Consider the following 12,556-nt stretch of genomic DNA (forward strand, 5'->3'; position numbering starts at 1 on the left):
CATCCTCCTTAGAAGATTCTCAATTCTGCTTGGCACATGGGTGTTACAGTAAAACCATCCCTCCCAGTTTGCCTTGGGACTTGGGGTGTCTGTGGCCGCAGTCTGGGAGGTAAGCCTGGTGGGTGTGGCGGGATCTGACCTGTCAAGGGAGGAATTTTCTGTGCTATGGCTGAGTGAACTGTGGGTGAGATGGCTGGAGCCCGAGCAGTTATTTTGTATCACGAGGCCAGAGCCACAGACAAGTGGGGAACAGCCCTGTTGTCGTGGCTCCCTCAAGTGAGACTTGCCAACGTTTATCTTCTCTGAAGTGCATTTATCCTGAGTTCCTGGTCTGCGTGTCGCTGAAGCGAATCCTGGCTCCAGAGCTGAGGTGAGCGAGGAGACCTAAGCCATGGGGTTCCAGAAGCTTCTTTCCTGTGCTCCTCTTGGCGTGGTGGTTGACGATGGGCTGAGGGCCTTGACATGTCCTGGACGAGGCTCCATCTCCTCTGCCCTGCCCAGCAGGCCCCACTGCGTCCAGGGAGCCCCAACCCCACTCGGAAGGCCACGTGGATGCAGATCCCGCACTGCGCGACTCCAGGCAAGCGGCCTGCCTCGTCCCCCAGAGAGGATTAGAACCCAGGGCCAAGCCGAGGCAGGGCTGGGTGCAGCGAGTGCTGGCTGCTCTCTCTGTCTTCCCACCCGTGGCTCCCCTGCCCTTTCGCTCCCCCTACCCGGGCACCCTGGCCCCCGGTCAGCCTGGGCAGGGCAGCAATGGTCAGGGCACCCTGGCCCCCCGGTCAGCCTGGGCAGGGCAGCGATGGCCAGGCCAGCTCTCCTCCAGGGTCCCTGAGACCACCGCCATCTGCTGGTCGGCTCTGGTACTGCATGCAGAGCACCCTTGGGACCGCTTGGGCCTCCCCCCTCAACACTTCTGGGGGTTCTGGCCACAGTTTCACTCCATTCTCCCATTCCCAGGGGTCATGGGGGCTGTGTCCATGCATTTGTCCCTGGGCACTCAGCACTGGGCACAACCATGAGCAACAGTACGGGTTCCCACAGGGCTACACTGCGGCCTCCTGGGGCCATGGAGGAGAGCAGCCAGGCCCTGCAGCTCAGGGTGCATGGAGCAGGGCCCTCGCTGGCCATGGAGCAGGGCCCTCGCTGGCTCTGTGGCCCTATGGCGAAGGCTGAGAGGGCTGGCACTGTGGCGTACAGAGGGAACAGTGGGCATGGTGGATGCCCACAGTGAGGTGCCCACAGGGGACCCCGGCTTCTAGAACAGGATGGAAGGGACAACTCTCCAGGAGCAGCCCTTGCTCGAGTTGGACCCGAGGCAGGGGTGCTGTGTGGACAGCCCTGGAGGCCTTTACCATGGTGTATGTGGCTCAGGTGGGCAGTGGGTGTGCAATTAACCAATGATATTGGGTCCTTGGAAGGATGTCAGGCACGGTCAAACCTGGGTCAGCGGAGAGGGAGCCCCTCTCGGGGGTGGAGCTTGGGAAGGGCCCACCTGGCGGAGGGTGGAGGGGAGATGCTGGGCCAGGGAGCTGGGGTCTGCCACAAGGGGAACAGAGCAAGGTCTCAGGGTGTGGAGCTGGTGCTGTCTTGGCCCCACCCCTCGACCTCACCCCTCCCAAGGGATGGCATAAGAGCTGGGGTCAGGAGGACAGGGTCAGGTTGTCACCCAGGCGCTAATGCCCGAGGGCGGGGCCTGACCCAGAGAAGCTAGGTCACCTGCCACTCCCTCAGAACCCCAGCCTCTCCAACTGGTCCTGAGTGTACGGGATGCAGCCCCAATCCGCTATTGCAGAATTGCACTCCTAGCACCCAACAGGCCTCTCCCCCCACCCCGTGACCAGCCTGCCCCAAGGCTCAGGGGGCATCTGGAAGGCTGGTGGTATCAATGTGGCCTGGGTGGGCTGATGGTGGGTGGGCAGGGGCTGGGGAGACGCATGAGGATGAAGGAAAACGGGAGAGAGGGATGGATGCACAGAAAGAAAAAGGATGGGCACAGGGCTACGGGGTGAGTGGGCAGATGGATGAGTAGCTGGAGGGATGGGTGGTGGGCGGATGCATGGATAAATGGATGGATGGATGGTGAGTGGGTGGAAGGGTGGATGGGTTAATGGATGGATGCGTCGGTGGGTGGATGAGTGAGTGGATGGATGGGTGAATATATGGGTGGGTGTATGAATTCATGAATGGATGGGTGGATGGGTAGATGGGTGGGTGGGTTGGTGGATGGATGGATGGGTGGGTAGGTGGGTGGGTAGGTGGGTGGGTGGGTGGATGGATGGGTGGGTGGGTGGGTAGATGGGTGGGTGGATGGATGGATGGGTGGGTGGATGGGTGGGTGGATGGATGGGTGGGTGGGTTGGTGGATGGGTGGGTAGGTGGATGGGTGGGTGGATGGATGGGTGGGTGGGTAGATGGGTGGATGAGTGGGTGGATGGATGGGTAGATGGGTGGATGAATGGGTGAGTGGGTGGATGGATGGGTGGGTGGGTGGATGGGTGGGTGGATGGATGGGTGGATGGGTGGGTGGATGAGTGGGTGGATGGATGGGTAGATGGGTGGATGGATGGGCAGGTGGGTGGGTGGATGGGTGGATGGGTGGATGAGTGGGTGGATGGATGGGTAGATGGGTGGATGGATGGGCAGGTGGGTGGGTGGATGGGTGGGTGGGGGGGTGGATGGGTAGATGGGTGGGTGGGTGGGCAGGTGGGTGGATGGATGGATGTGTAGGTGGGTGGGTGGATGGGTAGATGGGTGGGTGGGTGGATGGGTGGATGGATGGATGTGTAGGTGGGTGGGTGGATGGGTAGATGGGTGGATGAATGGTTGAGTGGGTGGATGGATGGGTGGGTGGGTGGATGGGTGGGTGGATGGAAAGTGCGGGGTGATGGATGGTGGGTGGGTGGATGGATGGGTGGGTGGGGGGGTGAATGGGTGGGTGGATTGGGTGGTGGGTGATGGGTAGATGGGTGGATGGGTAGATGGGTGGGTGGATGGATGGGTGGGTGGGTAGATGGGTGGACAGATGGATGGATGGGTAGATGGGTGGATCATGGGTGTGTAGGTGGGTGGGTGGATGGATGGGTGGGTGGGTGGGTGGGTGGGTGGATGGATGGGTAGGTGGGTGGATGGATGGGTGTGTAGGTGTGTGGGTGGATGGGCAGGCAGATTTGTTGGTTAAAGGATGGATGAGGAATAGGTGATGGAAGGTCATGGATGGACAGAAAGGAACGAGGGAAGGGGAATTTGAGCACCATCTCCCTTGAATAACAAGCAGCAATTAAACTGTATTTAACCAGTGAACTCAATGAATTTTGTTTTGACTCCAGCTCAGCTTGCCTTCATGTGTGTCATCCACCAGGCTTCCCAGGCCCACCCCTCCTCCCAGGCCGGGGTCCCAGCTCCCATACCAGGAGAGGAGAGAGGCACCTACAGAGGTTGGTCCTGCCCTGCGTGCCAGGGCCACCTTGCGGACAGTCCTCTTGCTGTGAGCCCCACCACAGGGGTTCCAAGGCCATGAGAGCGCCTGGGCCTCCAATGAGAGGGACGAGCAGCCAGGCAGGGATGGGTGGAGAGGGGCCAGAGCGGGGCTGAGTCCATGGCATCCCTCAGCTTTGTCCTCTTGTCCCAACCCTCGTGGTCTCTCTTCCATTTTCTTTTTCCCAAGATTTCTTTATTGGAATGGCAGATTTACAAAGAAAAATCTTCCATCTACTCCCTAGATTCACACAAGGGCCAGGTGCCTGAGACGCCACCCAGGTCTCCCGCGTGTGTTCAGAGACTCAGGTACTTGCTTCGCCCTCAGCTGCTTCCCTAGGTGCGTTAGCAGGGAGCTGGGTTGGAAGTGGAGCAGCTGGGACTCAAACCTATGCCCACGTGGGATGCTGGCATCAGATGTTTAGCATGCTGCGCCACAACATGCTCCCTTGGGGCTCTCTTCTCTCTTTCCACTGTTTCCTGGCAGGGCTAACTCAGGGGAGGGGGCAGCTGTCCCTGCAGCCTGCGGATGCCGCGTCTCCAGTGTCCACTCCCTCCAGGTTCAGGGAGGGGCAGTGGGCATGGCCAGACAGCACGGGGAGCTGGGACCCCCGCCCAGCCTCCTCTCCTGCTCCTGTGCGTGATGGCGCAGAGACGGGAGCTCCTGCTACCTGCCCCCCTACTCTGGACGCTGTGGGGGTGTCTTCTCACCTTTTGGGGCCACCTGAGTGTGTGTGGCCCAGGCTCTGGGACAGACAGCCCAGCATGACCCACTCCCCATCCACCCACACGCCCAGGCATCCAACCATCTCCAGGTCCTGAACACAGGATGTCCGTGTGACGAGGCTTGCTCCTGCGGCCTCCGAAGGAGGCAACGCAGCTGGTGCAAATGCAAGGAGAAGGTGGGTGAGCATTTGAAGCAAACACAAAGTTGAAATCCCTGTTAACGGGTCCCCGAAATGTCTGGGGAAAATGCGTATGATCAAAACCAGATGGTGTGGACTTCAAAATTATTTTAAATATTTCTTTTTACATTAGAAGAAGAGCCGGAAAGAAGGAGGGAGGGAGGGAGAGAAAGAGAGAGAGATCTTCTATCTGCTGGTCCCCCCCCGCCCCCAATGGCTGCAACGCTGGACTGCTCTGAAGCCAGGAGCCAGGAGCTTCTTCCGGATCTCCCACATGAGTGCAGAGTCCCAAGGCTTTGGGCCGTCCTCGACTGCTTTCCCAGGCCACAAGCAGGGAGCTGGGTGGGAAGCGGAGCAGCCGGGACACGAGCTGGCGTCCATATGGGATGCCATCACAGCAGGTCATGGCTGCTGTGCCATAAATGCCAGCCAGATTTTGAAAACTGCATCAAAATAAAACTCTTAACTCCATTTTTCACCAACGAGTTGAGGTGTCTGCGGGGAAACGCCCACCCGAGGGGTGCCCTTCCTCTCACCCCCGTGCACGAGTCCCTGCTCCAATCCCCCTTCCTAAGGGCACTGGCCACACCGGGGTGGGGACCGCCTCCCTCAGGCGCCCTCGTCCTGGCTGATTTCCAGATAAAGTCGCCTCTTCCTCTCTTTCTCTCTTTTTTGCCTTTTCTTGTTTTTTTTAAGATTTACTTATTCCTGGGCCCGGCGCAGTGGCGCAGTGGTTAAGGTCCTCGCCTTGCAAGCCCAGGATCCCATATGGACGCCGGTTCTAATCCCGGCAGCCCCGCTTCCCTTCCAGCTCCCTGCCTGTGGCCTGGGAAAGCAGTCAAGGACGGCCCAAAGCTTTGGGACCCTGCACCCGCGTGGGAGACCCGGAAGAGGCTCCTGGCTTCGGACCAGCATAGCATCGGCCGTTGCGGCTCACTTAGGGAGTGAATCATCGGACGGAAGATCTTTCTCTCTGTCTCTCCTCTCTGTATATCCGCCTTTCCAATAAAATAATAATAATAATAATAATAATAAAAGATTTACTTATTCCTTTGAAAGGCTGAGTGACAGTATGACAGAGATCTTCCACCTGCTGCCTCACCCCCAAACACCCACACCGACCAGGGCTGGGCCAAGCTGGAGCCCGGAGCCAGCAGCTCCAGCCAGGTCTCCCACGTGGGGTCCACGGACGTGGGGTCCTCAGGCGCGTTAGTGGGAGCTGGCTCCGCAGCAAAGTCACACTGACTTGAAAGGAGATGTGCACGTGCAGCAGCAGCTTAACCCACTGCCCCACCTCCCCCCCACAGCCCGCCTCCCAGGAGTTAGGACAAGGAGCAATTTGAGGGGCTGGGGACACACCAGTCTTCTCATAGTGGGTAACTACAATCCTTTAACCCCTTCCTGATCATGCCCTATAGAGGCTCCCTGGCCTCCCACAGAGGGTCTGGGACACCAAGGGCACTGCGGCCGGCACCTTCAGGGGGCCACCCTGGGGGCCCCACCCGTGCTGCACTGAGGCCCAGGCCACGCCCCTCACCCGGGCCCCTGTCCACCTGGCCCTGTCCAGGATGGAGCAGGGACACATTCCCACACACCTAGGCTCTCATTGGAGCGCCCGAGGGCCCCAGCCCATGGCAGACCAGCTGCGGGGGCCAGAGTCCGCTGAGCAGCTGCTCGGGTAAACAGCCTCTGCCCAGGTTGGACAACGCACCCCAGGGCTCCGGGGACGACCAGCACAGAGCAGGGCTGGCCTGCAGGGCTCAGGGTGCCCAGGCACTCCCAGTCCCTGGGAGTGTGGACCGAACGGCCTTCTGCCTCGCTTCTCCCCTCAGAGAGCCCAACATGCGTGTCCACTCATACAGGTGCACGCAGCTGGGCACACGCAGGCACGGGGCCTCACATGCCCCCGCCACGTGCATCCACACACGGGAGCCGGCCCACCCTTTCCACACACACAGAACAGCTCTGGTGTCCCAGAGCAGTGACCTGCGCAAGCCAAGGACTGGAATGGGTGCTGCGGTCCCCACCCCACAGCGCCTGCGCGGCCTCTGCTGTGGCCCAGGCAGGCACAGCCCAGAAAAACGCGAAATACTTTAATGTTTCTGGAGAAGCCGCCCACACCAGGGACACCCGTGCGGCCTGGTCCCTGCGCTGCGTCTTGGTGTCCCCCACAACCCTCCTGGTTCCATCGGCGAAGGAGGGTCCGCAGGTCTTGGGTGGCAAAACCCTTAGCAGGGCCCGGGGCTGGGGCAGGAGGACGGTTAGGGGCACCTGCCACAGTGCGCGGCAGCCCCCAGCTCCCCGATGGTGATGGGTGCCGTGCCCGAGGGCAGGGCCCGGGTGCGCGACGGCTTCCTTCCCGGCTGGCCTTCCCGGCTCGCCTTCTGTCCTCTGCGCCGCCTGGGCAGGCGTGGCCGGGCAGCGCCGTGGTGCAGCAGCCGCAGCAGCTCGTGGTCTTTGGGGTCCAGCACGCGGGGCAGGAAGAGCGAAGACTTCTGCGTGCGGCGCGTCTTGAAGCCGCGGCGGGGCCGGCCCTTGCCGTTCACCGACACATACCACAGTCTCTCGGGCGCCGGTTGCCGCTGCGCCCCGGGCCGGCCGCCGGGCGTCGAGCGGTACAGGCGCGATGCATACGTGTTGTAGCCCAGCTCGTGGATCCGCTCCACAAACTCGCACTCGGCGCTGTAATGTTCCTGCGGTGGAGAGTGGGGTGGCGTGAGAGGCGCCCCCTTTCCAGGCTGCTGCACCTGCCCTGGGCACTGACCCTTGACCTGGCCTAAAGGTGTCCTGGCCCGAAGCCAGGGATGGACAGGCCCACCCAGGGCCAGACTTCCTTCTCTACACCGGGGTGTGGCCCCTGCCATCCGGCCCTGGCGGCTCCCCGCACTGAGGAAGGGCCTGCGGCCCAGGGAGGTGACCACGGGGAATCCAGCCCCACGCCCAGAGCAGCGCCTGACCAGGCAGGGTTCTGGGCACTAAAGGCTGCGTCCCCAGGCTGGGAGGGGCCAGACACCCCAACACAGCAGTGCTGAGTGTGGGGCTTAGGCTGTGTGAGGGAGTGGGCACCGCAGGGAGCTTCCAGGTGTCACTGTCCCAGCGGGACACACACTGGCCCCGGCTTGGTGCTCTGTTACTGCCCGCTCCCACGGCGCGGTGGTCCAGGCAGGGACACTGCCCGCAGGTCCCACAGGCCTGGAGGGCACCTGCAGAGGGCGCTGACGGACGCAGCTCTGTGACCTCCAAAGAGAGGGCTCGGGCCATCCGGGGTGGGGGGCAGAGACGCCTGGACTGGCCCAGGGAGGGGGTGAGCTCAGTGGCCACAGAAACAGCTGTGGTGGGGGCTGCTGGGCGTCCTGCTGGCCACCCGATCCTGCCGTCCCTCCCTGTCCCTTTGTCCTGGCCTACATCAGCAGGTCCCAGCAGCAGTGGCTGGGTAACACGGGGTGTCACTGCACCCGGGGAGGCCGCCCGGGAAGGAGCAGGAGCCAGGCTGGGACCGTGAACGCCAAGGAGCGAGCAGCGCGCAGCTCGCCTGTACAACTCGGGGCTTCCGGAGCCTGCAGGCCGCCTGAGTGCAGAGCCACTGGGGAACGGAGGCCTGGAGGCCAGGACATGGACAGAGGGTGGGTGTGCTCAGGCCACTCAGTGCGGAAGGCCGGCTGGGCCGGTGGGCACGTGGAGGGGTGGGTGGGTGGACAAGTGGGTAGATGGATGGGTGTGTTGGGGGATGGATGGGAGGTTGGATGGATGGGTGTATGGGTGGGTGGGTGGAAGGTAGGCGGACGGATGGGTGGGTTGGGAGTTTGGGGGTCCGGGGGATTGTAGGGATTGATGAACAAGCCGGAGGTCAGGTGCCAAGTACCCTGCAGAGGTCTATGTGAGGGCGGTGAGAGCCTGCATTATAAGGCTTCCGGCCACAGGGACAAGCAGAGCGAGGTGACGTGTGGGGCGGGACATACAGCCACAACCTGAAGGTGGGCTGAAGCAGGGACCTGCCTGGCTCCCAGCTGCCCTTGGGCGGGTGGGTGCTGGTGAGGCCCAGACTGAGGTGGGCCGAAGGAGCCTCGGGTTCAGCTGGGGGTGCCACTCCCGGCCTGCTGTCAGGACTGGGCCACCTGGTTTCCCAGGCTGTCTGCAGGGCAGAAAGATTGCTTTGCTGGGTATTCTAGAAAGTTCCACACCATCCAGCCAGACTGCCCTTGGCTTCCTCCAGGGGAACAGGTGGTCCTGCTGTCACCCACGGCTACCTGGAGTTGCACCCCAGGTTAGGGGTGTGGCTGTGGCAAGTGTGTTTTCACGGGGACCAAGCCATTCCCCGCCCCCGCAGGGCAGCACCAGGCATACAGGGCTGGGACGACCTCGCCCACCTCAGTAACTCAGACCCCCCACTACTGCTGACCAGGAGTGGCGTGGGCACGGGTAGAATGCCAGAAAGTTCCCTGCTTTCAGTGTCCAGCGAGTCGCCCCTGGCCCCCAGCAGACAAAGGCTTTGCTTCAGCTCTTGTATTTCCTCCAGCACAGCGGTTGGCAGGGCCGCACCGGGGAGCTTCCCGGCTGCCAAGGCTGGCAGGAGAGGTGCGGGCAGCAGACAGCACCCACAGTGGCCAGCCCGGTGCCAGCATGGGATCTGGAAGCCGTCTCATTGCCCCCGGGGGAACAGCTGGATTGTACAGAATGAGCAGCTGTAGCTGGAGGCAGAGGTCTGTACCCCCACTCCGTCCCACCCCCCACTCCGTCCCACCCCCCACTGTCCCACCACCGACGGCACTGGGCTGGAGGGAGGGGAACCACAGATGCCCGCGGAGTCCTGGGACCCTGTGTGGGTGACCCAGCCAGGAGCCCGACTGGGTTCCAAACGTGGACCCCGGGTCCCTGAGCGGCAGGGGTGTTGGGTCCATGTTCAGCGCCCTCTTAAGCACCCATAGATCCTGCCATTCTACCCGGGCCCCCGCCCACTGATCTCCCAGCTCCCAGGAGAAAACAGCGCTTGGCCCATGGACGCTGTGGCTTTTAACCCCAGCTTGGTCTACACCCATTCTGAGTCTGCATCGCCCTGGCTCCCAGCAACCCTCAGGGAAGGGTGACAGCGGTGACCACACGGGGGAGGGGAGCATTAGATGTGGTCTGGAACCACCCCTCCCCCCTGCAGGGCCCCCCACTCTCGTCTGTCACGGACCTCGAGTTCCGGTGCCAGCACCTCAGGGGCGCTGGGCAAAGCGTCCCACCGGCCACATCCCCAGTCTCCCAAGCCGCAGCGGCCGCTGAAGTGCGCGCGCCCGCGAGACGGACTCACCGAGCCGTACAGCCGTCCCCGCTTGTTCATGGCCAGGTACCGGCCGGAGAAGAGCCCTTTGATGACCACCACGCCCACCTCCACGGCCGTGATCTCCAGGATACCTGGGAAGCATGGCGAAGGCGCAGCGCTCAAAGCCGAGCCGGGGTCCAGGTGCCCCGAGGCGCCGACAGCGAGGGGGAAAGCTCCAAGCAGGAGCCTGGTGTGTGGAGTCCCAGGTGCTCCCAGCAGGCTGCTCTGAGGCAGGCCCAGGTGCACCCCACCTAGCCCTCCCCAGGACGCGTCCTAAATGTGCACCTCCCTCCCGGGGCATCACAGGGCGGACTGTGAGCGCGAGCTGCGGCCTGGGGGACGGAGAGAATCGGGGGTGTCTCGGCCAGAGGACTCCCCTGGCGGCGGCTGCTCCCCACCGGAGGAGGCCGTCCCCTAGAGACGCCTTCGCAGGACTGCGGCTTTCCGCACGGAAGCTGCGGTTTCCCGCCGCCGCCTTGAACCCACCGCGCCGCTTCCTGCGCCCCAAGCGCAAGCGGACGGCCCTGGCCACACTCCCACGCTCCCCGCTGCAGTGCTGCCGACGCGCCCAGCTCGGGGCTCCTGTTCTAAGAGGCCCCTTGGCCGTGCGCTCCGGACGGGGTGCCTCTGCTGGGGAAGTGGAAGGGGGAACCCAAAACAGCCATCCTGGAGCCACCTCTCCAGCTTGGCTTCCGAGGGGACCGGTCCCCGCCGCAAGCCCTGTAGGCCTGTGGTGAGATCCTGTGTACCCTTTCCTGACCCGCACCCCGCGGACCCACCGTTCCGGCGCTCCGGTCGGTGGCAGCGGCGCGCAGGGGCAGCGGGCGGAGAAGGAAGAGAGCGCTGTAGAAGGTGACCAAGTCCCCAGGACCAGGCACCTCTGTCCAGAGCGCAACCCGGGCAACTCCTTGGATAGGTGTGCCAGGCAGGACGGGCCGAGCAACGACCAGCTCACCCTCTAAATATTGGGGGCCCCCTGCTGCTCCCCTCCCGATCCCCGCCGCTCCGGGGAGACACTCACTGTAGGCGCTGTTCTCCAGGCTGCCGTTGACGCGGCCGCTCGGGTACAGCTGCAGGTGGTACTTGGTGGCACAGTAGAGCTTGCGGCGCCTGGGCGCCCCGCCGAGGTGCTCGTAGACGCCGCCCGGGCCGGCCGCGTCGCGCCGCAGCCGCGCGCCGGGCTCCGCCGCGGGCCAGCCGGGCTCCAGCAGGCTGAGCAGCAGGAGCCAGATCAGGCCCATGGTGGCATCGCGGCCGCCCGGCGGCTGCAGGCCGGCGCCGTGCCCATGGGCAGGGACCCAGCCGAACCGCGCGGCAGGGCGCTCAGAGCCGGCTCGTGCGCCTGGAGGTGCCGACTGGAGCTCGGCGGCAAGGTGGTGGGGTGGGGAGAGGAGGGAAGGAAGGTGGGGGGGAAGAGTGAGGGAAAAGGGAGGAGGGGGAGAGAGCCAGAGAGAGAGAGAGCCTTTAATTTTCACCCAAGAGCGGCAAAATTTCCGTTACTGCGCAAAGCTCAGGAAGAAAGTACAACAAAAGGCCTCCGCGGTCGGTCCCCCGGCGGGGCGCTGCCTGCGCACCCTCGCCCCGCGCGCTCTGCCGTCGGGCCGCGGCTCCCCTGCGCCCCGCGCTGGTTCACATTACAGACTGAGGGCCCCGAGGCGGCCGCCCCAGGCCCTGTCACCCCCTCCCGCCCCCCATCAATCCCCGGGCACAATGGGACCGCGCCGGGTGAGTGATGTCCGCGAAAACAACTTGCGGAAAAGTCGCGCTGACGAACGCCCATTAAAGGCGGCGCATAAAGGAGGGGACCGCGCCGAGGGCGGCGGCGGGGAGGGTCCCGGGCGCGGGCGAATGCGTGGGGGAGCCTGCTTGCATCTCCGCGTCCTGTGAGCCCAGAGCAGCCGCGAGGCGAAGACCGAGTGCGTGTGTGTGGTAAGGAATGGCGGAGAACAGCGGGAGGTGCCTTGCGCTGCCAAGGCCCGTGGCAAGCGCCTGCCCACGTGGGAGGTTCGCGTACACACGCCGGGCCTTGGGGACCCCGAGGGGCGGGGGCTGGGGAGGTGGAAGGGAGGGCGGAGAGACTCAGAGGAAGGAGAGATGTGAGGTGGTGGGCGGGCAGCAGGGAGGGAGAGGGTCGGAGTGGACAAGGCTGGCGGAGAGGGGCCAGGGCTGGGGTGCCTTGGGAGCCACCCCCACACCTGGTTTTCATCGCACATCCTTCATCAGGCCACTTTGCTCTGTGCCCCCAGCTGCCCCCTGGCCCCAGCCCTGGATGCCCTTCTGCACCCCTCAACCCTGCCTTAGGACTTGGGATCCCAGAAACTGACTTGTGAGACTCCTGTGAGCCCCGGGGACCTGGGACATGCGTCCCACTCCCAGGAGGGTTTTAACTGTGGTTGCTTGATAGAGGACAGCCTGTTCCCGGGGAGTCCCTGCCAGCAGGCGTCCCCATGCGGTCACCTGCCCCCGGAGGGGGCGGCTGCTCAGTGCAGGGAACCCCCCTCACCATGCTGGCCCCACAGCTGGGGCCCCCAGATCCCAGCTGGGCCCTGGGCAGCCGCTCACCCACCCTCAGCCCCCTCAACTGCCTGGAGCCAGGATGTACCATCCCCATCCCTGCACCCTCCCCTGCGGTCTGGGCTCCACCAGCTACAGGCCAGGCTGAGGGCTGGGCCTGGGACCCTTCTGTATCTTTCCAGGCAAGCAGGTGGGCCTGGGGGTCCTGGACCCAGTGCTGCCATCCTGGGTGGGACTAAGCGCCCGAGCCGTCTCTTCCTCCCTCCCCCGACCATGGAACCAGGTGGGGGGCTTGTAATGTGGTAGTAGCAACCCTGTTCATTCCTTCTGAATGGGCAACTGCAGCCTTTGGACTAAT

General features: G+C 63.8%; 1 protein-coding gene across 1 annotated transcript; it reads right to left on the minus strand.

Moving 5' to 3' along the window:
- Positions 1 to 6,640: 6,640 nt before the first annotated feature.
- Positions 6,641 to 10,925, minus strand: FGF3 (fibroblast growth factor 3). Its single transcript, XM_040970815.1, has 3 exons — positions 10,706 to 10,925; positions 9,673 to 9,776; positions 6,641 to 7,072 (listed from the first exon to the last, which is right to left on the minus strand). Exons 1-3 carry the CDS (start codon positions 10,923 to 10,925, stop codon positions 6,641 to 6,643), a joined length of 756 nt encoding a protein of 251 aa, XP_040826749.1.
- Between the last annotated feature and the right edge of the window lie 1,631 nt (positions 10,926 to 12,556).

This window comes from Ochotona curzoniae, unplaced genomic scaffold (assembly GCF_017591425.1).
Source record: "Ochotona curzoniae isolate NIBS_2020 unplaced genomic scaffold, NIBS_Ocur_1.0 scaffold_4937, whole genome shotgun sequence".
NCBI classification, from domain to species: domain Eukaryota; kingdom Metazoa; phylum Chordata; class Mammalia; order Lagomorpha; family Ochotonidae; genus Ochotona; species Ochotona curzoniae.